The sequence below is a fragment of the Anser cygnoides genome, chromosome 4 (assembly GCF_040182565.1).
Source record: "Anser cygnoides isolate HZ-2024a breed goose chromosome 4, Taihu_goose_T2T_genome, whole genome shotgun sequence".
Lineage (NCBI taxonomy): Eukaryota > Metazoa > Chordata > Aves > Anseriformes > Anatidae > Anser > Anser cygnoides.
This window is the reverse complement of record NC_089876.1, coordinates 49,733,035-49,760,954: the sequence shown is the minus strand read 5'-3', so window position 1 is coordinate 49,760,954 and position 27,920 is coordinate 49,733,035. Positions and strand designations below refer to the sequence as shown.

At 37.8% G+C, this 27,920-nt stretch overlaps 1 protein-coding gene across 6 annotated transcripts; it reads right to left on the bottom strand.

Moving 5' to 3' along the window:
• Positions 1-790: 790 nt before the first annotated feature.
• Positions 791-27,920, bottom strand: TMEM144 (transmembrane protein 144). Of its 6 annotated transcripts, XR_010831153.1 has the most exons (17): positions 27,370-27,596; positions 26,326-26,441; positions 24,918-25,114; positions 23,564-23,686; positions 23,083-23,182; positions 22,469-22,549; positions 20,556-20,637; positions 19,290-19,363; positions 18,294-18,412; positions 16,841-16,960; positions 16,273-16,370; positions 14,216-14,269; positions 11,090-13,098; positions 6,985-7,456; positions 4,151-4,234; positions 3,634-3,728; positions 791-2,858 (listed from the first exon to the last, which is right to left on the bottom strand). XR_010831153.1 is itself a non-coding variant. In XM_048076185.2 (13 exons), exons 3-13 carry the CDS (start codon positions 25,054-25,056, stop codon positions 13,015-13,017), a joined length of 1,074 nt encoding a protein of 357 aa, XP_047932142.1. In that variant the 5' UTR covers positions 25,057-25,114; positions 26,326-26,441; positions 27,690-27,920; the 3' UTR covers positions 10,948-13,014. The 6 variants fall into 6 exon arrangements, 3 of the variants coding, with proteins under 3 accessions (XP_047932142.1, XP_047932140.1, XP_047932143.1); XR_010831152.1 differs by having other exon boundaries at positions 4,151-7,456; XR_010831154.1 differs by lacking the exons at positions 791-2,858; positions 3,634-3,728; positions 4,151-4,234; positions 6,985-7,456 and adding an exon at positions 7,527-8,021.

The following is a 27,920-nucleotide window of genomic DNA, read 5'->3' as shown; positions in this document are numbered from 1 at the left end:
TCTGTTTCCTAGCAGGAAAAACAGTCAAAAGTTTCAGATACACTCTCAGTTCTGTTCAAGCAGTATGGATAAGCATCTTATTGAGTTCACAGTGTAAATTGAATACTTTAGACTCTAAGGCAATAAACTTTTCTAGATGGCAACAAGTTTCTCCTTCCCCTTCCTCTGCCTTTTCAAGAAGATTTACCTAAAGTAGGTCATGTTACACGGTTCAATCTTTGCACTCCCAGAGCTATTCCTGAGTGTTTTTCTGCTATTTGGCACTGCTGAGAAAAATCTAACCCAGTTTTTGTGGCAATTTAAGGAAATGAGAGATCATTTTCTGGCCTCCTTGACCCTAGCTCACTTTTATCTCAGGATGAAAATCTACAGTACCCCTTCTCTCTAGGTTAACATTTTATTTTATTTTATTTCTAAATATTCATGGCATTATCTTAATAGGTCTAAATCAATGTTGGCACATTCAGCATTTTTCTCTGTTAGAGACAATACCAGAATCAGCTAGTGAACATTGCACTTCCACTGGGCAAAATACCATTATTCAGGGAAAATAAATTTGAAGGAAAACATAGTATCACATAACAGCAAGGGTCTGTGCGCATTGCCCTTCAGGCACTCACCCAACTAATGGCACCTGAGACTCCCAGTGAAATGAGAATATTTCAGATCTTTACACAGTGCTTCCTTTTTGGCAATGGTGCCGTATCAGCTCTTGGGTTGAATGTGACTTCTAAAGTTGTCACTTTATACAATTACACTGCATGTAAACACAAATGGTTGGCCTTATTGCCTTCAGGAAAGTCATCCATGAAGCAGGAGTACCAGCCAGCAGTGGTATCCCTAAATACCTAAAATGATTAACATGTATTATTTATAAAACTACAATAATATAGGAATGTTCTATTCATCTCTAGCTTCTGATATATCTTGCTCTAATGATAATAATTGAATTTACTACATTACAGTAACGTTCTCTATCACCATGACATTTTTGAAGTTGTAGCAGTATTTTATAGTAAGTTACATGTAAACATTCTCTTAGCTTAATAAATTGCTATTTTTGACATGTAGACAGTTGTTTTCTTTGTATTTGAGTGAATATTTAAGCAGCTTAGGCACATCATGACAGCACATGAATTTCCTTTCTATAAAAATCTGTATAAACATTTGTACTTTTTCTCATTTCTTTCTCCATGGATTTCAAAAAGAAGATAAATATATCTGGGAAATGTAAAAAATGTAAAAAAATGTGAAAACACATGTTTCTGGTTTGCATCATTCATATTATTAGCCATTTGCATACTCTCAGCACAGATTAAGATATGATGAGATAAACTCTCTGAACCATAATTATTTGCAATCGACCAAAAAAATCTTTACATTGAAATATAGAATAAGTGTTGCAGCAGATAACACTTATTCCCTCTTGCTTAATGCAGTGAAATAGAAAAATTAAAGGGTGTATAAATGCCTAATTGAGAAGTAATCTTGATTGCAAACTGTACCATTAGCAGCTCACTTAAATTGTGGTTTTAACAGACTGTCTCATCTTTTTACTGCAGCTAGATTTCTTCTTATTAGTGCCCTAAAAATAACAGAGACAGAGATTTGTGAAGCTGCTTAATCTGGATGACTACACCTCTGGCTGTAATAAATAAATACTTAGCGTACAGCCAGGTTGTTTTTGTAACTAATGTTATTCAGCAATTTTATTCAACAGAATATAACCTCCAGCTATATCTGTTAACACACCAGAGTTACTAGTAATTGTTTGCTTCTTAACCCAATTTCACTGAGATTTTACTTGATTAAAGCACAGGAAGGCAAGCTGTCCTGGGAAGGGAAAAGGGTTGCTCTTCTCACACAGCTGAAGGAATACCTTTCCCTTGCTGAAGATCCTTACTGCTGAACTATTCTGGAGGTAACAGAATGAGAGGAGAGCAGTGAGATCAGCACAGCATGCAGGAGTTTGTAGTGCGCTGCAAGTAATAGGGGCATTATAAAGAACACAGAGATGGCATTAAGGTGCTTTACAAGCATGTATTACTTAAACATATACCACACCTCTCAGAAACTGTTATTCTGCTCTGGCCTGATTATTAACAAACATCATGAGTTTGTTTTCAAGGTACAACTTCTATCATAGTAACTTCCTCATTGAGTTTTACAGGTTCCTATATGTTGGGAAAAACAATGCTTGTTCTCATGGCACCGCTTCATTTGTTCCCTCTCCATGTTTCAGATGGAAATACTGGAGCAGGTATCAGATAAACCAAAATGATAAAAGAGCCTCTTTAAGATTTGTCTTAGAAACAGATGGTGACCCTAGGAGCTGTTCAGGCTTCTGTACAAGAAGGGTGCTCGGACACCTGGGTGAGGGCAGGGGCACGGCTCCGGGAGCAGGCAGATTGCCCGTCCCTTCTCTTCTGCACCTGCCAAGGTCTGCCGACAGCAGTCCTGGCAGAATAAAAATACTTTACTGAAGAGTTTAAAGCATCTCTGCTTCTGAGAGAGATTATATTATTTCCTGACCAAAGCCAAAGATATTAAAAATGGCCTAGCTCTTGCTTCCTGTCTGCCCAGTTACTTTGACAGCATCCTCAAAGCCCTTTCTCAGGGAATTATTTTCTCGCTTCCCCACACTCCTATCCACCACGCAGGAACTCCTTAGGCACATACATTTTGTCCACCTGAATCTCCTGTCAAGACTGTCACATCTCATTCCCTGTTATTAATGTCTCGGTGGGCACACAGTTGGGTGGCTGCAGCTCCATCCACTGGTGTGTCTCTCACACAGCTCATCCAGATCAGGGCTCCTCTTGTGGAATCCCTCCAGCTGAAGGACGTGCTTCTAAATCCTATTTTAAAATGGAAGTAAAGATTCTGGGAAACACAGTAATCCCTCCATACTGGCACCAGTACGGTACATAGACATATATTTGCTGTTTCCCAGAACTGACAGTGGGCTGGGACTTACATGTTTAAAAATTTTGCCAAACAACTTCAGAAGTACAGAAAATATAGAGTCTGAATTAAAAGAAATGGCAGGTTGGCAAATGAACGGTTAGCATTCATCATGTGTTTAGCCTTGTGTTTAAAAAGCAGCAGCTTGGATCATAGCATCAGTAGTAGAATTCTTTTCTCCCCCATCACCATTTTTTTTCTGATAATGTTAGGGACACTATGTGAAATACTGCTTAATGAATGAACTGATGGTATATGGAACAGTTTAGTAGTCTTTGTTAAGGGATGTACTTAATTTAAATGGAAAGATTCTTTTCCTGGTAAAGTAAGCAGAGCATTTAATTCCATTATGTATCTGACAGAAATATTACTAAAATATGAATAGTTTTCAGTTGCATACAAAAATATTTTTCTAAACAAATTAAATTTACTTCAGATTGTCATTCAAGTAGTCATAAGAGGACCAAAACACTTTTGCTTTTCTGCAGTGTCCTTCCTCTAATAGGTTCAAACATTATTAGTCAGCCTTACTGCCTACAGATTTCTAAAGGGAGTGTCTAAAAGGCAATGAGAATTCATGCCAAATCCTGGTTTTGAGCACAGACGCCAGGAGAAATAATGGTATTATTATTTGTGTAACTCGGAAGATAAATTCTGGTGATGACATACCGCAGCAGTGGGGGTGAGTACCGCACGCCTCCTCAGACAGCAGCAGTGAACAAAGACCGCACTTCCTTCAGTGTGCTGCACCTGGCTGTGTAAGGCTGGAAGAGACAGGTTCTCAGCTTATCCGAGTCCGGTTATGCTACAACATGACACAGTCCCTACATTAGAAGCCTAATCAGTTCAATATGCCAGATTCAGGCTAATTTGCTGAAAGTCCCCTCAACCCAGGTAATGAGAAACTCTCACTCTAGCTTCATTGCTTTTTAATTTTATTACCGCTTCCTCTTGGCTTGATTTGCCATCCGTACTTATTGAATTCCTGCCTGTCTCCCATATCTTAATTAAAAGCTTGTTCCTTCTGCTTTTCTCAATTATCTCTTTTTCATGCTTTCTGGAGTTTTGTCCTATGACTTAAGCTCTTATTTGTGTTTACCATCTCAAGCCAACACAAGCTTACATTCAGACCACAGTCCAAAGTTACAGAAAAAAGCCACTATCCCTCCTCAAAAGTGCTCCCCACCTGCACTGAGAAATGTCCATGGAAGATCTTCCTTGCATGAAGTTTCCCGTGTTCACTAACAAAAAGGAGAGGCCACAACAGATACTGTAGAAACAAGCAGTATAACAATTTGTAGGCATGGTACAGTTTGAATTGCACACACCTGTTTGAAATACTTATTCTAACACAGAACCTGCCATAACCAGAAGCTGTTTCTGAGTTTCTAGGAAAATTAAGATTGACTTTTATTTTAACATTCTTGATCAATGTGAACAGATTTTAAATGATAGCATAGCAGCCTAGTTTAAGCACTACAAGGCGGTTCTAGCTAACATTTGCACTGTATGGGAACACTCCAGGTTGTTAAAAAAATCCACTGAAAAGGTGCTTATATACTTAATCCAGACAAGAAGTTTACATGGTCACCTTAATGAAATGAATACCAATGGTACTGTACATGTAGTGGAATAGTTGAAGTCTGCAAATTATTAGTCTTTGAGTGGTTATGACTGGGACTAAAAAAAATCTGGCACAAAATACTTCCTTCTGGAAGTCAGGTGGCTTTAAAGGCTTGAGTCAGAGGCTCCTTTCAGACCACTTGTGACTGATAGTCAGCAATGTTCTTGCCTTTCATGAATCACTTCACAACCTATTTGTAACACTAAGCTATATAACATCTAAGAAGTTGTTTCAAACTGTAGATTATGCTTTCTTTGAGAAGTCACTTTCTTTCATATTTAAACCTTGTCTCTGATAAATTTGTTGTGCGCTCAATTGTTCCTGAATTATAATACAGCAATTAGTCATTCCTTATTCATGTGCTTCATATCAATAATTAATTTATTGGCATATTATTTTTCCATTTTGGTTCTCTAATTCGGGATGAAGAGTACTACTTAAATAACGAATTATACAGTACAAGGGAAAATTATAGTGTTTCTTTATGACTTTTAAAAATGTTATTGTACATTTATTTTTGAGATCAGTGAGCTGAAGTTGTACACTGGAATAGTGGTGTTGCTCCACTTACCGTTTAATAATTTCTAACATGCTTGTATTTTTTCAACTGCTGCTAATCACAGAGTTGACATTTTCAGACAGCTACTTGCAATGACTCCCAGAACTTTCTTAATTGTAAGTATCTCATTTAGAGTGTATCCCTATATGTCTATACACACACATATCAATATTTACAGAGCTAGGGTCACTGCATTTTACAAACATACACTATTGAGTCACTTGGATTGCTGACATCTGTTGCAGTGCTTTGACAGCAGCCCTAAGATTTGATATTCTGAATAATCTTCCATGAGCAAGTTGTCCGTAAACTATAAACTAATACTTCTGGCAATGGATACAAAGATACAGCATATGAATATATGACAGAGGGGAATAGTTTTGCTGAAATGTTTTCTTCCTTTGAAGTTTTCAGAAGTGATTTCATGGTGCAGCAGCTCTTTATGCATTCTAACTACACAGAAGCTCACCTGCTTGAGTCCAACCATGATGTTTCTGTTCTCCCTCATGAAATAGATTTAAAAGGTCGCCTAATCCTGGTCTGGGCATATCTCATGGAAGCTCAGGGAACAGATATTTTCTTGTGTTTTCAGCTCCAATTATCACACAGACATTTTACAAAGACTTAAAACTGAAAGAGACCATTTAACTTTACACATCCCTTACTTAAACAGTCCTAACCATGAAGGAACACAAAGTCTGTGCAGCAATGTCTAACATGCAGTATTTAAGGCATAGCTTACAAAGAGAAAATAATATGCAAAACTGTGTTTAAAGCTGCCAAGAGTTTGAATTTCTAGTAAACTCTAATTTTTACCTATAAAGACAAGGAAATTAGACTAAATATGACAAACAGCAAATAACTTTGCAAGCTGAGTAGGGCACTAAATATTTATAGATGTTTACAAAGTGTTTATCTTCAGGTAAAAATTAAAGCGAAATCTTCCCACCAAAGGAAAGCAAAAAGAAAAACAAATAATTTTTAAGAAACAGCAGTTCTGTCACAACAATCAGATGCAAAGTAGCAAGGACACAGTCTTCTTGATCTGCTACACTGAGGCACCATAAACTGTTCTCAGAATTTCCTCACATGACTTTTTCACAGAGAATTAAGTTAACATAGCTGATTTTTTGCCCATAAGTATATAAAAACCTCACAATGTTATCCACTGGTGTTAGTATGAGGTGTCTGTTAGTAGCAAACAGCTGAGTTGTGGCAGCATCTTAAATTGACATGACCCACATTATGAGAAACATGGGTGAAATCTCAATTAAATGGCAAAAGTCTATTAATTGGATCAGGTCTGTCTTGATGCCAAAACTTACTTCCTTAAAGTAGGTGCAGTGTATGTGGAAAAATTGGCAGTTTCTCAATGAAAGTAGTTTAAAACAAAAGGTAAGCTATGCTAAAGAATAGCATGGATTGATACCACAAAAAAAAAAAAATTGTACATGCATAAATATATACATGTATATATCCTCCTCTTTGTGAAATTCACTACTACTTCATCAAATGGACTGTTGCTTACTAGGTTAAAATGAATGCATCAGGCACTAAGCTACAATAAATGTAACCAGTGGAGAAGAAAAAACAGAAGGCAAGCACTTCACTTCGGTGTCTACAAAGTCAGAAGAGTGCAGTAAATGTTTGCAGTGACGAGCCTCTCAAAAGGCAAGAAAATGCAGTGTATGTTGCTAGAGCCACAAGTTTCAAGTGCTTAATTTAGTATTTTAAAATATGTTATTGTTCATGTTATAAACACCAAATAATATGAAATACTGCCAACTTCTAAAAATATTCAAACAGACATATTTTTGTTACATACAGCTTCACTTACCTAAAAATAGTAGCCTTTGTATGGGTTTATGAACTAAATTTCAACTACTTCACTTAAAAATGCTAGACACAAACATCTGAAACAGAAGTTGAAGACGAGGTTATGCATGCTCTCTGCAAGTATATCCCTGGGGAACTCACAGCAAGCTGACAGCCTAAACTGTTTCCTTTGAGCTTGATGGGCACAGCATGCTTCAAGGAATACACGCCATGACATGGTTTTATACAACAAATTCCATCCTTTCAACTGAGCGCAAAGTCGACGGGAAACTACAGAGCCAAGGCACCACTTGATGTGAAACATTACTATCCAGTGAGGTACCAGACCAGCCTTCCTCCCAAGTGTCATCCTGGAGCTTGTGGCCTTCGCATTCCTGAGGCTCCCCCTTGGCTCGAATCAAAGCTCAGGTGTGTAAGTACAGCTGGGCAGCAGCTATTGCTTTGCAAGTCCTCAACAAGTGCTCCCCTCCCATCTGTAAATAAGAAGAAAAAAATGACCAGTCTGCCAGAGACCATCATTTTCCCTGGTCCGTGAATGTTAACAATGACCTTTGAGGCTTGCCTATGGGCTTGGTGGGAGTAGCTCGGTTACTCCCCTCACTGCAGCAAACCTCAGGACACAGAGATATTGCTCCCACCAGTTCTTCTATTTCATTAACTAGCACAGTTAACACCCTCTTCTTCCCATTTTATGCCTTGGCCCAGGGAGCAGCACAGTTTGTCTCCCAGTTCTACCCAAAATGTTTTTAGAAGACTCACAGCATGAAAAATACCAGGACAAGGCAAATAACTTGCACTAATGTATCTCTATGTATAATTTATTTCATTATAAGTGCATTGGCTGCTATACAAATAACAAAAACAAAGATCACGAGGAGTTGCTTAACAATCTGAAAATGGTGCTGGGTGGCGTCAGACTGCCTGAATCACTGATACTGGCAGGGCTGCTAGGTCCCATCTCCTTTTCTCCTATTTTGTCTGTCAGGTTACGCCCTCACACAGGTCCTTTGGTGCAATAAGAAGCACAAGTCTTCAGTGCTGAAAGAGACGATATCTTCTAGGTTTCTAAACAAATATTCTGTGGTAAACATCAAACATTTAAGAACCATCTCTTCAGCTAAAATACAACACTTCACAGTCACTTGCTCCCAGCATTACATATTTAGCTAGAGGAAAGTGGAATCCATCTGTCAAACTGCATTCATGGAATACTGCATTCAACTTCAGCCTTCTATTTGAAAGTAAGGGGTCAAAAAAAAATTAAAAGTAATTGCTAGCATGCATCATCTTGACTGTCATTTTACTTTCATGGCAGATACAAAACCACTCAGAGATCAGGTCAGACCATTGAACTGGTATTAAATCAACTTTGAATTTTGGTTGAAAAATAAAATTTTGATGTAGATAAAATATATAAATGTCTATAGAGGTAATAAAATGCTGGTTTTCACTGTTGCATTTAGACATAGGAGTCCATGTATTTAATTTTTTTTTCCAGATAATAATCATTTTTACTAAGAATGTGAAGGGATAAAAAAAAAAGTGGAAGAAGGGCATTGAGCTCAGGAAAATGAATTGATGATGAATATAGAGAAGGTAATAAATAGTTGTGGGAAATCTAAAAAGTTAATACTGAGTTTCCTGGTTCCCAACACCATGCACAAAATAAACAAGTAAATCTTATTTGGAAGTTCCCAGTCTACCTGTATTTTAAAGATTAGCTCACTTTTAAGGATGATCAGAGAAAAATTATTAGAGCAAGTTGAAGTATATTATTAGAAATTATTAAACAGACCAAACAAGTATGTGAAACTGTAGTTTTCTTAAAGAAACATGATTCTTCCATCTTGGTTCTACTTTGTTTTTTTTTCTTTTTCCTTCAGCTACAAATACAAAAAATTAAACAACAACAAAAAAGGAACATTCTGGGCCAGCTGTTTTATTGATATGAAAACACACAGCTTTGCTGATATAAACAGAGCCCTGATCATTTGTATCAGCTGTAGAATTTTCTCTCATTAAACACTTGCTGTCAGACTGTCGTGTATAAACAGCTCTATAAACAGATCTCTGTTAATCCAGCATTTTAACATGAAAGCACTACCAATGTTACTTCAAACTCAAAACTTCAAGAACAAGAAAATCTCAGAAATGAGTGGAATATTTATCCAATATATTCCAAGTGGACATCAGGAGAAAATATTTTGGAATAAATACATATTTAAACCATAAATCCTGATGCATTACCATAAGGGATTTTTCACAGAAAAGAGCTGCAAAGAGGTGTTTTTCTTTTTTTCTTTTTTTTCCTATTGGCAAGACAAATCCAATAGAATATCTGCTAAGAAAGCGTTTAATAAAGCCAGTACTTGAGCCTTCACAAACAAGAATTGTAATTAATGTGCTAGCAATAAGCAATTAAGTTTTCACATCTGATAGCTTTACAATACAGACTGGGGACTGCATCAAATTGCATACATGGTAATTTCTGTGGACAGGAGAGAACTTTTGGGGGGTTTGTTTCAGAAAGCCAACTGGCCCTCTGTAGAAAGGGGGAAATTTAAAGGTGCTCCTGCCCTAATAGATTTAACTGTTCCCTACCATATCCAGTAATCAAATCATATTCAGTAATCAAATGCTGGGCCCATCTGGTATGAACATCGTATCATGTATGAACACGAACATTGAGCATCCCTCAAGAGAGTGAATAAAAATCTGAAGAACCCAAGATATATTAATTCAGGATATTCACAGCACCAAAGAAAACAGGATAGTGCAAAGGTAGCCAAAGCCTAATGCATTTGGTTATGGTTAAGGATAAACTAGGTCCCACAGTGATTCAGCTTAAGCACCACTGCTTGCTTATTCCTTGCACAGCTGAGGACAGATTGCAGAGCAGAGCTGGTGCAGGCTGACCAGCAGTTGCATGATGGTCCCTCTGCACTGACTTTTCAGCAGGTACTGTGACTTGCAAAGCTGCAGAAGGTGACTGGGAGGCACCCTACTGCTTCTGCAATGTGATGGACCTGAACTCGATGCAACTTCACGCAGCTTCATACGCCCCTGTTCCTTTCGCCTACCACCAGAGCTTTGCTCTGTTACAAAAATCTATCTTTGGTTTTCTGATGCTTAGTTCAGTTTTTATTCACGCGTTTCTTGCATGTAGACTTTTTGACCTTTCCTTACCCTGCTTGCTTCTGTTTCTCCCTTGAAGTTGCTGTAGGGATCTCTGGGGCCTGATAGACCTGTTGTACAATATTGGTCTTACACACTCCTTAAAAGCTCGTTCTACCCAGAAAGTAGTAGTGTGAGCACGCTAGTTCACTGTCCAAGCACATTCAGACACGGTTCTCCTTCCTGAGAAGTCTGGTTGAACATTGTTCCACCGTTTTTCCATACTACAGCCTTACTAATTCACTTAACATAAACTAGTGAAAAGCATACTTCATTGAATAGCGTAGACTGTACCTGCAGACTTCAATTGAATGTGGAAGGTGACCTAGAGGCAGTAAAATAAACAGATGAGCCTTCCTGAGCAATTCCATTGGCATGTCAAGGCGGACTGGTGCTAAAATCATGCTCTCTTTATAAATATTATAATTAATTGTAATTATTCTAGCAAAACAGCGAGTTACTTGTTTTTTTGTATGTGTTCATAAATATGTTAGGAAATAAATGAGAATCTGTCTCTATACAAAAATGACATTATAAACTGAAGTGCCCAGCACCCTTGTTGTTCCTTCTGTCCTGCTTGAACAGATCACAGTCAGTGCTGACACAATTCCAAATGCTGGCATAAGAACTCAATACTGACTGGCAAAAAACTGGCATATTAAAGTATGCCTGTAAAGCAGAGGAGCCTGAAAACAGAGTCTTTTGTTTCTGCCAATCCTTTGTTTATTAGCAATTTTCTGGCATAGGGGTTATTCCTGGAATACAGGAGTTGAAGGGAAGCACAACCAGGGAAATCATAAATGTCCAATTTAATTCAAGTTCTTTCAAAAACATTTGAACAAAGTACTCTTCCTTGTCAGAGACAATACAGTAACAGTTAGGTAAGTAACAGTCAAGAAGGACTTGTCAAGAAGAAATTGAGTCAAACTGACCTGCTTTCTCTGCAATAGCAGGGCTTGTGAGTGGTACACATTATACATCTTGACTGCAGCAGCTGTATCAGATGTTACATATAAGCTGGGAGAATGCAATCTAAATAAAATCACAGTAAGAGAAATTGTACTCATGAGAGCAATCAATTAATTCCCTGTCAGAGTCAAAAGATTGCTTTAGATTCCAAAAAAAAGAGAGTACAGGCCAATACCATACAACATTTTCATAAATGATTTAGAGTAATTAAGCGATCATGTTTATTAAATTTGTAAATAACAACAGGCTGGAAAATGTTGCAAACTTGTTGAAGGCCAGACTTAACATATGGAGCAAAACTGGAGAAATGCCCGATGGGGAAAAAAGCCTGTCAGACACCACGTTCTGACACTCGGATAGGAATAGGATGGAAAAAAGGGGGTGAAGCAACACTTCTAAGATAAAATCTGCCAAGTAGTAGACAAAGAAGTGTGGAAAAGAAGGAAGGTGAAATTATGAATGTAATTTAGACATGCTTACAATATCAAGCTGTGTTGGCAAAAAGCGTCATACTATCATGTATGATCATGAACAGCTTGTAAATTAGATGAAAAAAATAATCCCATTGCTGCTGTTCTTGTTTTCTGTAAGACTGTAGTCTGAGTGTTGCGTCTGTTTTTTTCTAGGCAGATTTAGTCCACTTAGTGAGTTTGGGAAGAAGTAAAAAGAATGATGTACATATTCCAAACAAGTGAGAAGTGCAGAAACTGGACTTATCTAATGTGTGGAAGAGAAGACTAAGGGTGGGTTCAGACAACATGCTTTGCATGTGTGAAAGCTGTGATGAGTAAGAAAACAAATGGTTCTCCATGTCAGCAATGGTCACTGAATAGCAGACATAACATTGCTCACAGTGACATCTTTGGACATTAGAGCTTTCTAGCTGGAAAGATACTTAGAAACTGGGTAGTCTGTCTAAAAAGATGGTAAACCCACTTTATTATTTTTAAATAAACAAGTTTGATAACAACTGTCAGAAGTGATTTAGATATAGATGACCTTGCTTTGGGTAGCAAAAAGACTGGGTAGTCTTAGCATGATATTTCACCATATATAATTTTTAAGCTTTGATCGTGCTACATGGAAAAGAAAAATAAGTAATAAGTATTCAGAAAATGCCCCAAATGATCTGGACACAAACTGTGAACTACATGCTTAGCTCACATTGCAATATCACTGTTTTCAGAAAAGAAGTGTTTATTTGCAAAATTGCATACAACTCAAATTAAAAAAAACAACAAACAACAAAATCCCCAACTATTTGTATCATGGTCATGATTTCAACGTAATGCTCTTGCATCTAAAGCAAACGCTAGTAATTTATGTCACATTTTTTATCATTTTTCCCCCTTATTTCCTTCAAAATTCTGATGTGATTGGAAGATAAAGTTTTTATGTAAAATGGTGACTTTAAAGATCAATGCCTCTAAATAAAAAAAAACCTGTTTCACATCTTTGTATCAGTTCCAAAAAGAATATTTCAAGACATGTTATAATCAAGTCATCAAGAAAGAATTTTGGAATAAAATGAATTAGCTATACAGAGTACTAACAGACTAAGAATCAATATCCCTTTAATCCATCATCATAGAAAGGAACTGGAACTTACAATGATGCAAGCTTCATACCTAAACCAGAAAAATCAGTAACTATGAAAATCACTGAGCTTTATTTAAGAGAACACCCTTGATACAATTGCTCTTCCAAAAGATGCGGAAGCAAACATTTCCAGATTTTCTTTCATGCTAAGTGGGAACGATTTTTACCTGCCCAAAGAAAGTTAGGGTAAATGTTGGACATACATTTTGGAAATACCTATTGTGATACACCATCAGTGTCCTTCTGATTATACTAGACAGTAGCACCATCTACTGGTAAGAAGATCCCTTCAAACTTTAGAAAAAGCTGTGGAGAGTGATCCGGCCAAAATGATACAAAATGCTACTGAGAGTAACACGTAGTTCTTCAGTCCCTGGACAGCCAAGTGGAAAGAGAAAGAAAAATATCATGTCATAATAGGTACCACTTCACAAAAAAAAGTAAAATAAAGTTTCATTTAATTTATGACAAAATGAATGCACCTGTTATATGAAATGTTAGCATTTTACTTCATACAACATATAGCATTTTATTTCATACAATATTTGAAACATTTGTTGTTCAAAACAATTAAATACAAGCAATCTATGATGCCATGCACATAGTGAAACATTCATAAAATTAATTCATCAATTCTTTTTTAGTCTTTTTAAAGGACTTCAGTCTGTTTTCAGATGATATTTAAATAGTAAGCATCTATGCTGAGACTATTCTAAAATGTATGAAAAAGATGAAAGACCTAGCGAGTCACAAAGATTTGGATAATGAACATGACAGTCTTCTAGTGTGGTGCAACATTTGTCTGCAGTGAGGGAGAGGGGACTTCTAGTTCCTGCTCCAAGGATGCCTAATGCATTTTACAGAGTCATCAGAAATATCAGATATAATCTGTAATGGCAAAATAGATATCAATGGATCTTGGCCAGACTAGTTAAGGAAACCTGAGACATACACTGCTATGCTTCAAATTCCACTTGAAAAATAATTTTAGCCATGTTAACATCTAGTAAATTACCCCATTCTGTGCTATCGTTGCTATATCAGTTTAACAATCTCTACACGGTACTGTAATCAGCAGGCTCAACTGTCCTCAGCCTAATTTTTTGGTCCTCTCAAGAATCTGACCCTAAATTCCTTAACTACTAGTCTACGTGATTACTGGGACGACTGCTCATTCCCCTGCCCCTACTGAAAGCTAGCTCAAATAAATACTGTTTTCAGGCTATGCTTGGCATCCTGACCCTGTTGCAGTCTTCATTTACTCCCACTGCTGCTAATAGTCATGGAATTCAAATCGTCATTCCTGTAAAAATTGTTCAAAGTTCATCTTTCTTGGAAAACTTAGCATTGCATGACATGACTTTCAGCTTCATAATGTAGTACTTGTAAGGAGGAGAAATCTAACAGATACAGCTATATACCAAATCTTGCTGTTCTGAGAACTACAGACAAGGAGGAGAGAGACTAAGTAAGAGACCTAGTAAGATTACCTTGATTTCTTTAAATACGAGGACTCCCCAAGCTGCAGCAACAAGGCCAGGACCCTAAAGAATAAGATTCACTTGTATATTACAAATGTAAAATGTGCCACCTTCCTATTATTGTTTTTAGGGCGGTTGTATTTCATCTGGATAGCAAATTTAGGCCTCTCCATCCTGTACAGTACTCATGGCAAAAGCATAAACATCGCCGAAGTCTTTACAAAGTAAGACACAATAAATTCTCCAAGAAGGGCTAAAGAGATTTTTTTTTTTTTTTTTTTAAGAGAGGGCATAGTTTCTTCCTAAATTAAGCTGCGGAGTCTGCACTGGCAGTTATACATTCTTTTAGTAGGCTCTAAGTAACAGGCCTCACCAGTTCAAACTCCACAGATTTTCATTTGTTACCTTGTTTCAGAGGTCTATTCAGGTTTCCTGGCAGCCACCATGGATATTGCTAATGTTTCCTCTATTACCACCACTAACCACTTTTGACAAAGTTTGATTTTATTGCTCAGTATGATATCAAGAAACTGGAACACAAATGTATTTCCTGTATTTCAGCCATCTGGACAAAGCACAAAGCCAGACAGATAAGACAGGTCAGGAAAACTGCTGTTTATCTGTGATGGTGTCTTACAGATTTCCTAGCTAAGAGAAAACAAGAGGTACACAGTGATAATTTCCAGGCACTCCCAGTAATACAGTTTTTCTCCTGTGGGAGCAATGATCTGAATTTTCATGACTGATGAGAAAATATTATCTGAATATGAAGCGAAAACTCTCTGTGAATGCTTCCCATTACAGCTGCTCTCAGAAACACTTGACAGATGTCTGGACAGTGATCTTACTCCCTCCATCTTCAGTACACCCGATGGGACATAAATTTAGGCCAGCAGGAAACAGAGTATTATGTTGAATGTGTTTGTGCGTGCCACTTCTTAGTGAAATTGCCAAATATTATTTAAATAACAACTAAGGTGTTACTTCACTTTCTAGATAACCTACACTGCTAGAGGAACGCATTTTTAAAATGAAGCAAATTGTTAAAGGGATGTTGTTTGAAGTTCTCTCTAGGGTGAAGTAAAGCAAGAGTTCCAAAACTGCAGCACAGATAAGCAGTTTCTCATCAGTGCTGTCCTTACAATTTTTCATGTAGTTATTTTACATCCTTCCCCTTTAGGTATACTGATAAACAAAGTTACTAAAGCTGCTTTCTATTAATCCTTCAGTTCCTAATTAGAATGATCCCAAGTCTTTTTTTTTTCCATTGCATACTGCAGAGTTTATTCTGATTCACTGCATCTTGAGGCAAAGCTTAATCCCTATTAATGTTGTTTCATTAGTTTGCTTCCAAAATACAGTTGTTCAGCAGAACTTTGTTTGTGATACTCATGAACTCTAACTTGCCAGAAGTTATCTAGCTTTGCAGCACCATCTAGTAGACTGGCAAGAGAATAAAGGCAAAATTTATTTTTACATAGTGATGGAATTCACGCAGCTTCTGAACGTTAACAGTGTTTTAAAGGTACAGTATCAAAAGCAGGAATAACAGAGGCAAAATTGGCCAACCTATTTTCCTTGTGTTTTTGTAAGAAAATTATTTTCAGCAATACAGAATGTTTGGTATATTTGAAAACTGTTACAATAAAAAAAAGCTAACTTAATTAAGCAACATGACTGATAAAATATAAAAATCACAAACAAAAAAGTCCAGAACTACAGATACTTGCTGGGATGAAAGCAAGTAACTTTTCTTCTTTTTATCACCTCAGTTTGCTATTTAATAGTTGACAATAGTTCTGGCCAAAGAGCACTGGTTTTTATATAACCTGAAGACCGACACTTTCAGCTCCTGCTTTTTATGCCTGGCATTGGCCAAGACGGTGCTTGTCGCATTCTCTTAAGTTCCCAAAAAAACAAACGCTAGCGCAGACAAGCAAAAGAACATGTAACGTATACTTTTGGAAAAAAAAATATCTGGACATGTCAAAATTTCAACTTAATTTTCACTACTGGGGGTGGGGATCTGCATTTCTAGTCACAGATTTTATTTTTTATATACTTACTGCGGTAATTATTGGAAAGCTGACCACAGCACTGAGATAGCTATTGGCTATGAACCAGCAGCAATTGGCTATTGCCCAAAGCACACCAGAAACAAACCCTAGAAAAATAAATCCAAATCAAAAACACGTACAGCAAAGTATAGACAGCAGTCTGTGAAACGTTTGTATTAATAGCATAATACAGAAATTGAATAGTTTATTATTTAATTACTTTAACAAGCTGGTTCTGAGAATCTAAACCAAGTCTCAAGGGATAAAATCAGCTACTCCAACTGAAGTAGGAAATTATAATTAAAGATTGCAATTTTCTGGGCAACATACTCTACTCTCTGACAGAGTGAGTTTTTGAAAATGCATTGTTTGCAATGTCACGTTTCAGATTAGAACAAGAATATATCATTACTTCCTAATCTTAATTAACCTAGTAGGACTGACCTTTCTGAACAGACAAAAATTAAAATGAAGAGACTTCAGAGGCTAACTACAGTTCCTTTATATAGCTTGAAGTAATCACTGCAAAAGAATCAGAAGAAGTAACCGAAATGAATTCCTAATTTAACAAACATACCTGGCAGTATGGCTTGGGGATAAACTATAGGTTTATTTTTCCTGACGGCAGAGTAGATCAAAAAGTAGATGGTACTTGTAAGAAATATTCCACTGAAGTGTGCAAAAACATAATCTAAATCTGAAGGAGAAATTGCAAAATCATATTAGTCTAAAACATCAGTTCATAATTTTAGCTAAATTTATTTCACTGATGGCATTCACAAAAACAAACAAACAAAAAAAAACACATGTAAGATGCCACAATTCAAATTCAATTGTGGTTATGAGCCCAGCTAACAGTCTGGCTCTGGATGGATTTTGTCAATCATACATATCATATTAAACATGAATTAAATGCTACATTGACCCTAGCATTTATCAGAAGCTTTTATGCATTTCTGTGAGTTGTTATTTTTGTAACTATTAGTCAAGCTACTGAATTCATTTATTAAAAGCATAAGAAAATACTTGGGTGAGGCTACAAAACTGCAGGGAGGGCTTTTACATAATTACATCCTCTCCTAACTATCTACATTTACATTCGTTGTAAAGCCTTGCTTCTTTTCTTTATGCTGTACTTTTACAGGCATGACAACTGCACATATGAAGCAAGATAAACATAGCACAGTTTTGTCCTTTCCTTATCTTGAAGGATGCATAACAATTTAGACCACTATACTTATTAACAATAACAAATCCCTTATGGATTTGATAAGCACTAAATAGAGCATTTTCAACGTGATAGAACAGAGCCATGTAGCAAGATGATCTCTATCTCCTTGGACCTGTAATTCCTCATCAGGAAAGACAGATACAGTAATGATAAGAGCTGTTTTGTCTTGCTTGGAAATGTGTAAGTTGCTATATCCAAGAGAGATTGTATGCATTACAATAAGCATTTGTTAATGGCAGCACTGTGCTGTCTCAGTGAAATGTGGGCCTTAAGCTGCCACTGGTATTACTTGATAGATCATATCCTAAATCTTAAGAAAAATTTTTCTTGAGAAATGTTTTGAAATTAGCTATTACACCTACATTAAAAGGCTTCAACTACAAAACTGACATGATTTTAATTACTTAAACTTTTGTATCTCTCTTCTGCTCATCAATTACGTTCAACCTTTTCCTTTACTAATTTAGCAACTGATAAGCTTTTGCCCCTCATATTCCTGACATATGAACTTGGTATTTTGAGAGTGTTAGCTACATTTCAGAAGGTGTTAAGTAAGTAAGATAAATATGTTATCTTCTGGGCTGTTTACCACCGTTGTTTTAATGGTTTAATTCACCTTTTGGAAAAAGGGAGTGCTAGTATTATAATAACAACTCAGTAACATGTAACATAGTACAGAACTAGTAAGTTGCCACTGTGTATTTCCAGCAGTATGAAGAATTTCACTCTGTGCCTTTATGAAAGCAGAAAACCACAACGTAATAATGAAATAAAGTAAAAGTAACCTATTAGCCTTTACCAAACTGACTTGCTCCTGCGTATATAGTTTCATTTCTTCTTCCATGGTCCTTGATGTAAAGTACTGGTACGAAACTGGAACCATAGAGTATCCCAGCCACTACAGCTAGGCTACATCCTCTTTGAAAAGAGCAAAAAAAGATAAAAAAGCCTACTGTTAATTAGGGAAGTAGACAATACACAAGACATACAGTATTGCAGTTAAAACCTGAAAATCTTACAAAAATTGGTAGCAATGCTATAAAAACGATGTATTTTAGCACTTTTTTAGTGTAGAAAACTTTCAAAACAGTAATTTGGTTTTCCTGCACTTTGTGTCCAAGTAATACAGACAACTCCTGCCCCAATAGTCTGCAATCTACATTCATGACAAGAGACATCAACTAACCAATACTGCCTAAAAGAGAAGCTGGGAGAAAACTAACAAAAATATAGTTAAAATGCTCCCACTCTCAGCTCCACTGTTTCAGTCCGTACTTTCTTTATAATGATTTCCAGTATCATTGCTTCCTTGCTCCCCTTCTCCACCTCCAGATGATTGTGTCCTTGGCTGTCTCCAGTCCCCACACTGTCTCCTTGCTAGCTGCTGCTTCCACCATGGACCACTTCTCCTGTCTCCTAACCATGCTGCAATACCTTTTCCAGGTGTACTCACCTGGAAGCCACACCTGGAAGCATGGCCTCTTTCTGTGCTGGGGTGCTAATCGACCAGGTGCTACGAAACAGCTCTGTACTTAATGCTATTGCTATTTACTTTGCAAATCTTGTTCTTTGGTAAGGTATAGCACACTGAACAGTGAGAAGAAAATTATCCAACTAGTTGAGCAGCTAATCAGATACGCAGAGATACGCATAGTATGCTAGTATTTTAAAAACTATTATTTATGAACATGTCTGTGCTAGGAAAACTAGAAGGCAAATTCTGTTCTTACTCTGTGTTATATTACTTTCTCTGGCTACTTGACCTGCATCAGTAAAAGAACCGCTAATGACTTACATGAGTCTTTTTTTTGCTGGAGAAAGTCTGCTCACCCATGACTCATCAGAGATCTCTTCAGAAGCATTAACAGACTGCAGAAAAACAAGAGGTTTCACTCAATCTTTTTTTTTTTTTTTAATAAAAAACAGCATCTCAAATGTATTAATACAGTGGTTTTGCTCTAAGAAAACGGTAATGGAAGGAGAAACAAGATTTGACAGAAATGCTCTGAATAAAAAAGAAAAATAAGTTTGGAAATAAAAAAGCAGTAATAATTGGATCTACCTACCTCAAAGTTTCTAAGTTTTTGGCTATGTATTTGGGGTTTACTACATAACAGAGCACTCATTAACTTTTTTTTTTTTTAAATCTACAGGCAGGTCTGCCTTTTAAAACTTGCCCTTCCTTAAATATGATGAATGATTTAATGTATAGATTTTATTTATGATGCTGTTTTGCCTTTTGTTGATAGCTCTGGTGTTACTGTCAGAATACTAGGACCATTTGCCAACAGAGAAAATAATACCCTGATCTGCAATGTAAAGAGATTGCAACATTCCTTTCTTCTAATCCTGCAGTTTATCTTCTGAGATGTGTTCTGGTAGATTGGGACCTCTAGAGATCACGATCACCAAGCACAGCAAGAAAACTCTCAGGGGCTCTATGTTCAGGTAGCAATTGAGTTTTGATGCATCACTGACCTACAAGAATAAGGGCAGGAACAGGGAATTGTATTGGGAGCCTCCTGTTTTCCAGCTATTGTTGTGGATTTTGGCTGTCACTTCTTTGGGAGCCCAGTCTGGCACCTGTCTTTGGCCTCCAACCAGTGCCACAGCCAATGCTGAGAACCAGGGACTTCTGACAGTCTTTTGGCTCTGTAACAAGGCAAAAATCTGGTGGATAAGACTTGTACACTCTGTTGCATTTCCTCTAAGCATTCTCCTACTTTTATAGCTAAAAACTATTCTTCTAATAAATTCTTCTTCTAAAACTACTACTTCTTTTCAGAAAGGAAAAATGCACATTGTCTTTAATATAGCTTCTGCCATAAGGGCTTACAAGCCATATATAAGGCTGACAATAGAGAAAGAACACTTGGGAAAGCCTTTTCTGTTGTTCACATTTAACTAAATATACAAGATCCACAAATTAAATACAATCAATGCATATTTATGTAGTTTACCATATATCCTATGAAAACCAGTTAACATTAAGCAATTTTTGTTTGTTTTAACGTGTATGTGTATTTTCACAGCTGCAGAATAACAACTGTGGAGTACTTACGCTTTCTCTCAGTAATGGCGTTCTTTCTAATGAAGCTGGAGAACTCTGGACTTCAGTTTTTATAAAAAGAAATATGACAGCACTCAGAAGAAAAGAATACATCAATGAATACCACAAGTCAGCTCATGAGGACATAACATTTAGTGTCCAGAGATTTACTTCAATATATTTTTACAATGCAGTTGCTCTGAACAGTCTTAACAAACCACTTCAGCAAAAGTAAACAAACAGATTAGTCTTGTTATCACTTCATAATTCTCTCTTCTATATAATAGGATTGAAATGCTTCTTTTTTACGGTGTGTAGTTACAGCCACGTGCTAACAACAGTTGTGTTAGTTAACAGTGCCCTTTGTTGAACCACAGATAGTTGAACATCTGCATGAAAATTCTATATGGAACAACTTAAACCTGCACAGAATTGGATTTGCGCTCAGGGAAAACTGATAGTCTCGAGCTTTCTGTTGTATCCAAGTGGGAGAACACTGCTCCCACAGGGCCTCATGCATATGTGGAAGGAGAAGGGGTATTGATTGCTCCAGCGCACCGAGTTAATAAAATGAAGAAAGCTTTTACGCCCCGCTCCTGGAAATCAGGTGTGTGTGTGTAATCAGAACTAACAGATTCTGTTTTTTATTTTTAAGCGAGGTATTTTAATGATTTACTAATTCTTTCTATAGCCATAAGCAAAATGCCTCCATCTGAAGAGTGATTCATCTCCTGCTAAAGGAATAAGGATAGATACAAAAAGGTGCCAGCTACCTCCAGAGGGACTAGGCAAATATGTACAGGTCCCGCACAGGAGGCTAAAACAAAAAAACACGCTTCTGAGCTCTACAGAGCAACACGTGCAGCTTTGCCAGGAAAACATGTTTGGTCAGGATCTTTTTCCTTGTTGATCACTTTTTGTGATATCTCAGAAATAGGCAGGAAGCAGCTGGTGAGCTACATAAATTCATCAGGCAGGAATAACAGCACTCCTACTATTTTGTGAGCACCTGTCAAAATCATGCCCTAAATATAATGGTAATGGGTGAAAAGCTACAGATTCTCAGGGAAGAGTGGAAGTGAAATTCATGAATCTAGGGCACCAACTCTCTCCTAGCCATCAAGAATGGGTTCCATGGTCTTAACACTCTTCTTTTCCTGAAAGTATTTTGTGGATATGCTTAGCATGCTTATGGAAAGCCTACTGTCCACAGTCCCTAGGATTTGGGGCCACCTTTCTGTTCCTGGAAAGACCTCCCTGGTCACCCAGCTGGAAAGCAAGGACACTGCTATATAACAGAGACCCTTTTTCCTCTGTGTTTTAGACCAAAATCTGCACCAATACAAATAGTAAACAAATAGTAAGTAGAAGTCCTTCTGAAGATCACGAAGTTACTATTTGGGAACTGGTGGTGGTGGTCAGGTAGACAGGGAGTTACTAAGCACAAGAAATAAGGCACAGTCTCTGGCTTTTTATGGACCCTAAAGGATCTGGGGGATATTCTCCTGTTAAGAGGAAGGATTTGTACTGACAACTGAGTTAAGTCAGGATGGAAATCTCACAGATGTTTTCTCACCAAGGTTTTTCTAGTTACGTTCAGCACCCTCTCAAACTTTGGTTGAAGTGAACCAGTTGAACGATCTGGCTAGGGAGAGGATTAGTGCACCACAGCTTTGCCTTGAACGTGCCTACCAGCATAAAAACAGACTTCTATGTTTATGAATAATCATTTCACCACTGTACTGGAAAACGTGCATGTTTCCATTCTGAAATGTAGCACTGACAAGCTAGGTATAGACAACTCATGAATTTTGTGGTAAATCAATTTGCAAAAAAAATACTTCAATGCTTTTACACTTTGGTTAAATTGTTCCTCTGATTATTACATATAAATTATGTTAGAGAAATTAATTAAAACTTTTTACCTTAATAATGAAAGCCCAGCTCCAATATAATTTAAGACTGGTCTTGATACCTCTTCTGGGTCAATTCCAAACCAACCAAATCTGGAATATTTAACTAGTTACACTTAATTGCATTGACTGCATACAAAATACTTAAATTATAACATAGTCTTGAAAATCTTTACTCACAGAAATATTTCTGCTTAAGTTTATATTAGCAATATATTAGTTTATATTATGGATTGGTGCATCAGTTGGCTTGCAAAAAACTACACTTGTTATAAAAACAAAGAAGTCTTTAATTTAATTAAGATTGATTTTTTTGAATCTGGGTATTTAAAAACCAAGGTTAATTTAAATTATTCTATCAGCCCATGCTGTAAAGACAAAATACTTGTACTAGTTTGATGTAAACAAATACATTATTTATTTACTCAAATATGTTAGTGAACATGACTGGGCATTTTTGTTCCTATTGAGGCAGAGGAAACACAAAAAGATAAAATAATTAATCTGAGTACTTTCCAATGAGAAGGAAAAATACCTTTTATGTATGATTAATCCTCTTTATTGGTTAATATTTTTTTATTAGCAAAAAAATGGAATCACTACTAATGTATGACAAGCACACTCACCTTGAACTCGCCCAGCCTGTCAGCAAATTAAAAGAAGCCCATATCAAAAGACCAAGAGCTAAGCCAATGGTTTTAACAATAGGGACAACAGTGACATTGCCTGAAATAAAAATAAAATAAAATAAATCAGTCAAAAGCTAGACTGTGGTCTTGCCTATTTTAGCTTTAGATTCTGAGACTGTTCAGAATGGAAAACAATTCAGGCAACTACAAGTTAGCAGGCAATAGAGTTTTTTAAAATTAAATTAAACCATTTTAAAAATCATTTTTGGTGTGAATTTGCTGCTTACAAATAAAAATACATTAAGTAGGGCCATCCAACATGGAGAACATCATTATTCACAATATTTCTGTAAGCGTAAAGGTTTTTTAATACCAAGACTGGAAAAGCCAAATAACTACCTTATATATGGAAAAGTCTTTATGACCGTTTTTGCGATGAGTTAGGATTACTTTGTGTTTCAAGAATTAGAATCCTTACCTGTAGCCCACACGAAACCCCCAACCATAGCCAGAGGCCAAAAACGAGGGCAATTCTGGATTAAATTGACCACCAAAGAAACTATCCATATGGAAGCACAGAGAATCCACTGGAAGAACATGCCTATGAAAAAATCAAATGCACACAAGAGAGAATTAATAGAACACTGCAAGTGTGAGTCTCTTACCTCTTTAATATACTACATTTTAGCTTAAATGGTACAGAAAAAATGAACTTGGACACCTCCTTTGTGAACTTCAGGGAACCATGTTATAATATATTCAAAGGATGCATTTTAGGGTTGGGTGTTAAAATTTGGTCAACCTATTTCCTGCTATGCACTGTTTATACGGAAGACACTTTGCTGGGCAAAGTTTACACAGGTCCTGATTGTGAAATGCCTGAAAATTCTGACGTGTTTCTGACAAAGAGGATATTAAGTTACTTCAAGTTTCTCTCACTAACCCAGTAGCAGCTAGCACAGATGACTGAACAAGACAAAACTCCTTCAAAGCTCCGAGCTCAGGCTTTTCCACCAACCCAAAACATTAAGAATGACAGAGTTTGGACGGATCTCTCCTATATTTATAGATTCTCTAAGGGTCAACCAAGCAGATCATTTAACTTTATGCCAGCTGACCTAACACTTTCTCTTTAAACCAGCCGTGTCCTGTTAGGACTGTATTTGGCACAAAGAGAGAGAGGCTCTGCAGGGTGTAATGCAGATACTAGTATTATGATAACATAATGGCAGATTTATTCCTCTAGGGATCTGGTAATTGACTATGCTTCAACTAGACATGCAAATACAACATGAATCTAGAATGATGAAGTGATAAAATTCTAAGTAGGAAATAGAAGTGATATTTCCTCTTACTGGGTTAACTAGATAAAAATATCAAAATTTCCATTTTTGATTGTTTTCATATTATCCTAAGTCCATGTTTGAAGAGCAGTAATCTCCAAAGTCCAACAACTTTTACAATATAAATAACAGTGTATGTGTTAGAGAATCCCTGTGATGGTAAAAGAAAGGACATTTTGCTTTCTATTGTGATATGCTCATGAAATCATCATTACTATTGAAGTATATAGCAAAAGTAGATTTGCCATATCCAGAACCAATACCTTATTTCTTTATACTCTAACAGCAACAGAGAAAATTGAAACATGCTCCATGGATCAAGACTGTGATGATATTATAAACCTATTTATAGAAACAATTACATGTGCTAGTAAAATATTATTCCAACTAGAAAAACAAAACAAAACAAAAACCCCAAGCACCACCAAAATAGAAACACCAACAAAAAAACAACAAAAAACAAATAAGTAAAAATAGAAACAAGTTTACCATCACCAGTGTCATATTTTTTAACAGGCACAAAGTTTGTCCCAAAGAGAAGGACAGCTACTGCAGAAGAAGTAAATCCAATAGCAAGATCTGTTCCATTGCTGATGTTAATGGTATCGTAAACTTTTCCGATGATCATTTTTGCTCTGAAGGTGTCTCTTTTTGCTGGGTTGTTCTGCTGCAAGTCTTGACAGATTCTGAAATCAGAGAGCAGAATTAAACGTGTAAAGTATTAACTAATACCAATCTAATTCAGAAACCAGCAACTTAAAGGACCCTACTTTTCAGTCTCAGAAGCTGGAAAGGCCCTGTTTTGCCTTGGACCCACAGACACAGAGAAGTGCAAATAATAATGTCGGGATTTCTTCAAAGATGAACTTCAAACTTTGAACTTTGTTGAACAAAGATTTCTTCAACGACTGAGAAATACTGTGATACCACAATAATGACGAAGACAGATAAAGGCTTACATTAGCTATCTTCATTCCATCAAACTTGATTCACTGAGTGAATACACCAAATTCTTTTTGTGGACAAGTAATGTACAAGAGGTGGCTTTTGCACAAGAAAAACCCTCACACACTGTCAAAGACAGTAATAAAACTGATTACGCTGCAGCATTTTGAATACCTGACTTGTTTCTTTAGCTCTTAAGTGAGTTTTTATGCAGGTAAAGTATTAATATCCTTTCAAATTTAAAGTGGTTTATCAGCCTGTTTTCATTAATTCACAGATAAACTTTACTTTAAAAATATTTCAGTTTTCTACGTACTAAGAGAAAATCTGTGTGCTGAAGGGCAAAATAACTGTGTGCTTTTTATCTCTAAAATCTCCATATTGTGCACATTTAAGATTAGCACAGCTGGAAAACTAGAATTATGACACCAAAAATGGAAAAGAAACACAACTTTCAATTAACTGAGGGAGAGTATGCTTTTTCAGGCTGATGAAAACTCTGCAACTCTCCAAGGTTTTAGGCACTTGGTCTCCAAATTTGGCTAAATACCAGGGCCAACTTTCAACTCAATTTTAATGACTTCAAGAGAAAGCTCAGCTGGACAAGGCCTGGAACAACCTGATGCACTTCACTGATAGCACTGCTTTAAGTGAGGAATTGCACTAGATGACTTCCAGAGGTCCCTTCCAAACTAAAATTATTCTATGATTATATGATCCAATGTCAAGAGCAAATAATGAACTGGTACAGAGCACTAAATCAACTTCACTTTTTTGCACATACTTGGGCATTAACTTTTGCACATACTTGGGCATTCTGTCTTGTTCTGGGATTTTCAGAGGGTTCACTAAAAGCTGCCTTTTGTTTTCATTGTAGAATTGCCAGATGAACTAACAGCATACGTGCCACCAGTGGCTTACAGCTAACAAATGCCAAACCAGAGGCACTTACTGAAGTTGCCAGGATGTCAGAAGTATCTGAAACTTGAAGCAGAGACAAGTGGAATCGTTGTTACTGATGGGGGTTCTTCAGTAAGTAGCCCTTCCTGACATTTCAGGGTTTCTGAGCTGCAGAGTAAATAAAATATTGTTGGTATACATTGGCCTTATCCCACTAACTTCAATGGTTTATCTCACTAGATGTTTGTTCTGCATTTTCACGGTTTCCTCAGAAAAGCGCCACCATGTTCTGTTACAAAGAGAGACGACAAATTATGGTGTAATTGTGTTCACTTAACACAACAGCAACATGCTGCTACAGTCCTTACACACAGCTATGAAACCAAGAAACCTGCCCTTGAGAGCCTTCATCTCAAGGCAGATCTACACTGCTGTCAAAATCTGAAATTGCTCATTAAGCTAGTATTTTTAGAGGCTGCATGTCACACGGCTTATTTGCATGCTTCTCCTATATTCTATTTGCCATTAAGGGCGGGTATTTTCATCCTTGTTTCAGGTGATTCCTGTCAGTTCTGTGGTGGCACAGCGATGACCTCTGGTGACTCTGAGCCCACCGACTAGCTGCTAGAGAAATATTTCTCCTCTTCCTGGACATGAATGCTTTTGAAAAATGTTCTTCGGGCAGCGTTTTCACTAAGCAGTATCACAGAGCATGGGAAAAGGGGCAGCTCAGCCTGCTACCCAGCCAGATTTGGCTTCCCCTGTTTACACCAGCATGCCCCAAGAAGCGTGCACCCTGCGGGAGCCACGACCCGCAGCCGGGGCAGCCCCCCCGGCCCTCCCTCAGGCCAGACGCCCGGCAGCTCGGCGGAACAAGCACCGAACCCCTTCCAGCGGGGCGCCTTCCCCCGGCGCCATTCCCCCGGCTCACTTCCGCGGCCTGCCCGGCCATGCCCGCCCTCCTCTCCCACTGGGACCGGGGCCGGGCCGGGCCAGCCCCGCGGTGCAGGGCCGCTGCCCGCAGCCGGGACTCGAGTCTCCCCCCGAGCTCCCGGTGCCAGCTGTACCCCCTCGGCCCCCAGCCCTTCCATGATACCTCACGGCCCCTGCCGCCCGGCCCTCCACGGCCGCCGCCCCTCGCTTCGGCCCGCCTCCGCCCGCCCCACGGGGCGCTCCCCCGGCCGGCCTCCAGCAGCCGCCATGGCGCTGGCGGCCTCAGGACGGCGAGGGGAGCTCCCCGGGCCGGCCAGGGGAAAGGAAAGGCGCTGCCCTCGGGGCGGCCTGAAATCCCTGAAAGCGAGGCCGCTGGCTTTGCGGGGCATGGGAAGGATGGGCGGCTGGCTGCCGGCTAACTGGGGCCAGCCAGGTTGGGCAGGCAGCACGCGGAGTGCGTTTGTTTCTAAGTACAGAAATCACCTCCATGTCCTTCTGGAAGCCCCCAGGTTGTTCAAAAATCAAACCCAAGCGATAAATCTTCTGCACCAAGGTCAAGAAGAGACTTTTGCCCATTTCCCTGTAAGGATTTGACCCAGACCAATTAAAGCGCAGACTATTAGTCAGCATGTTTAGTCATGAAGCAAACATTTCTCTCTGTCCTGCTGGACTACAGTTTCCAGATGCCAGCTCAGATCGACCTCCTTAAAAACA

Coding starts and splice junctions, on each gene's coding strand:
- TMEM144 (XM_048076185.2), bottom strand. CDS start 25,056: ATGATCATCGGAAAAGTTTACGATACCATTAACATCAGCAATGGAACA. Junction 19,364..20,555: donor CGCCATTACTGAGAGAAAGC/GTAAGTACTCCA, acceptor GTTTTTCTGCAG/TCTGTTAATGCTTCTGAAGA. Junction 14,270..16,272: donor GCTTTCCAATAATTACCGCA/GTAAGTATATAA, acceptor CTTATTCTTTAG/GGTCCTGGCCTTGTTGCTGC.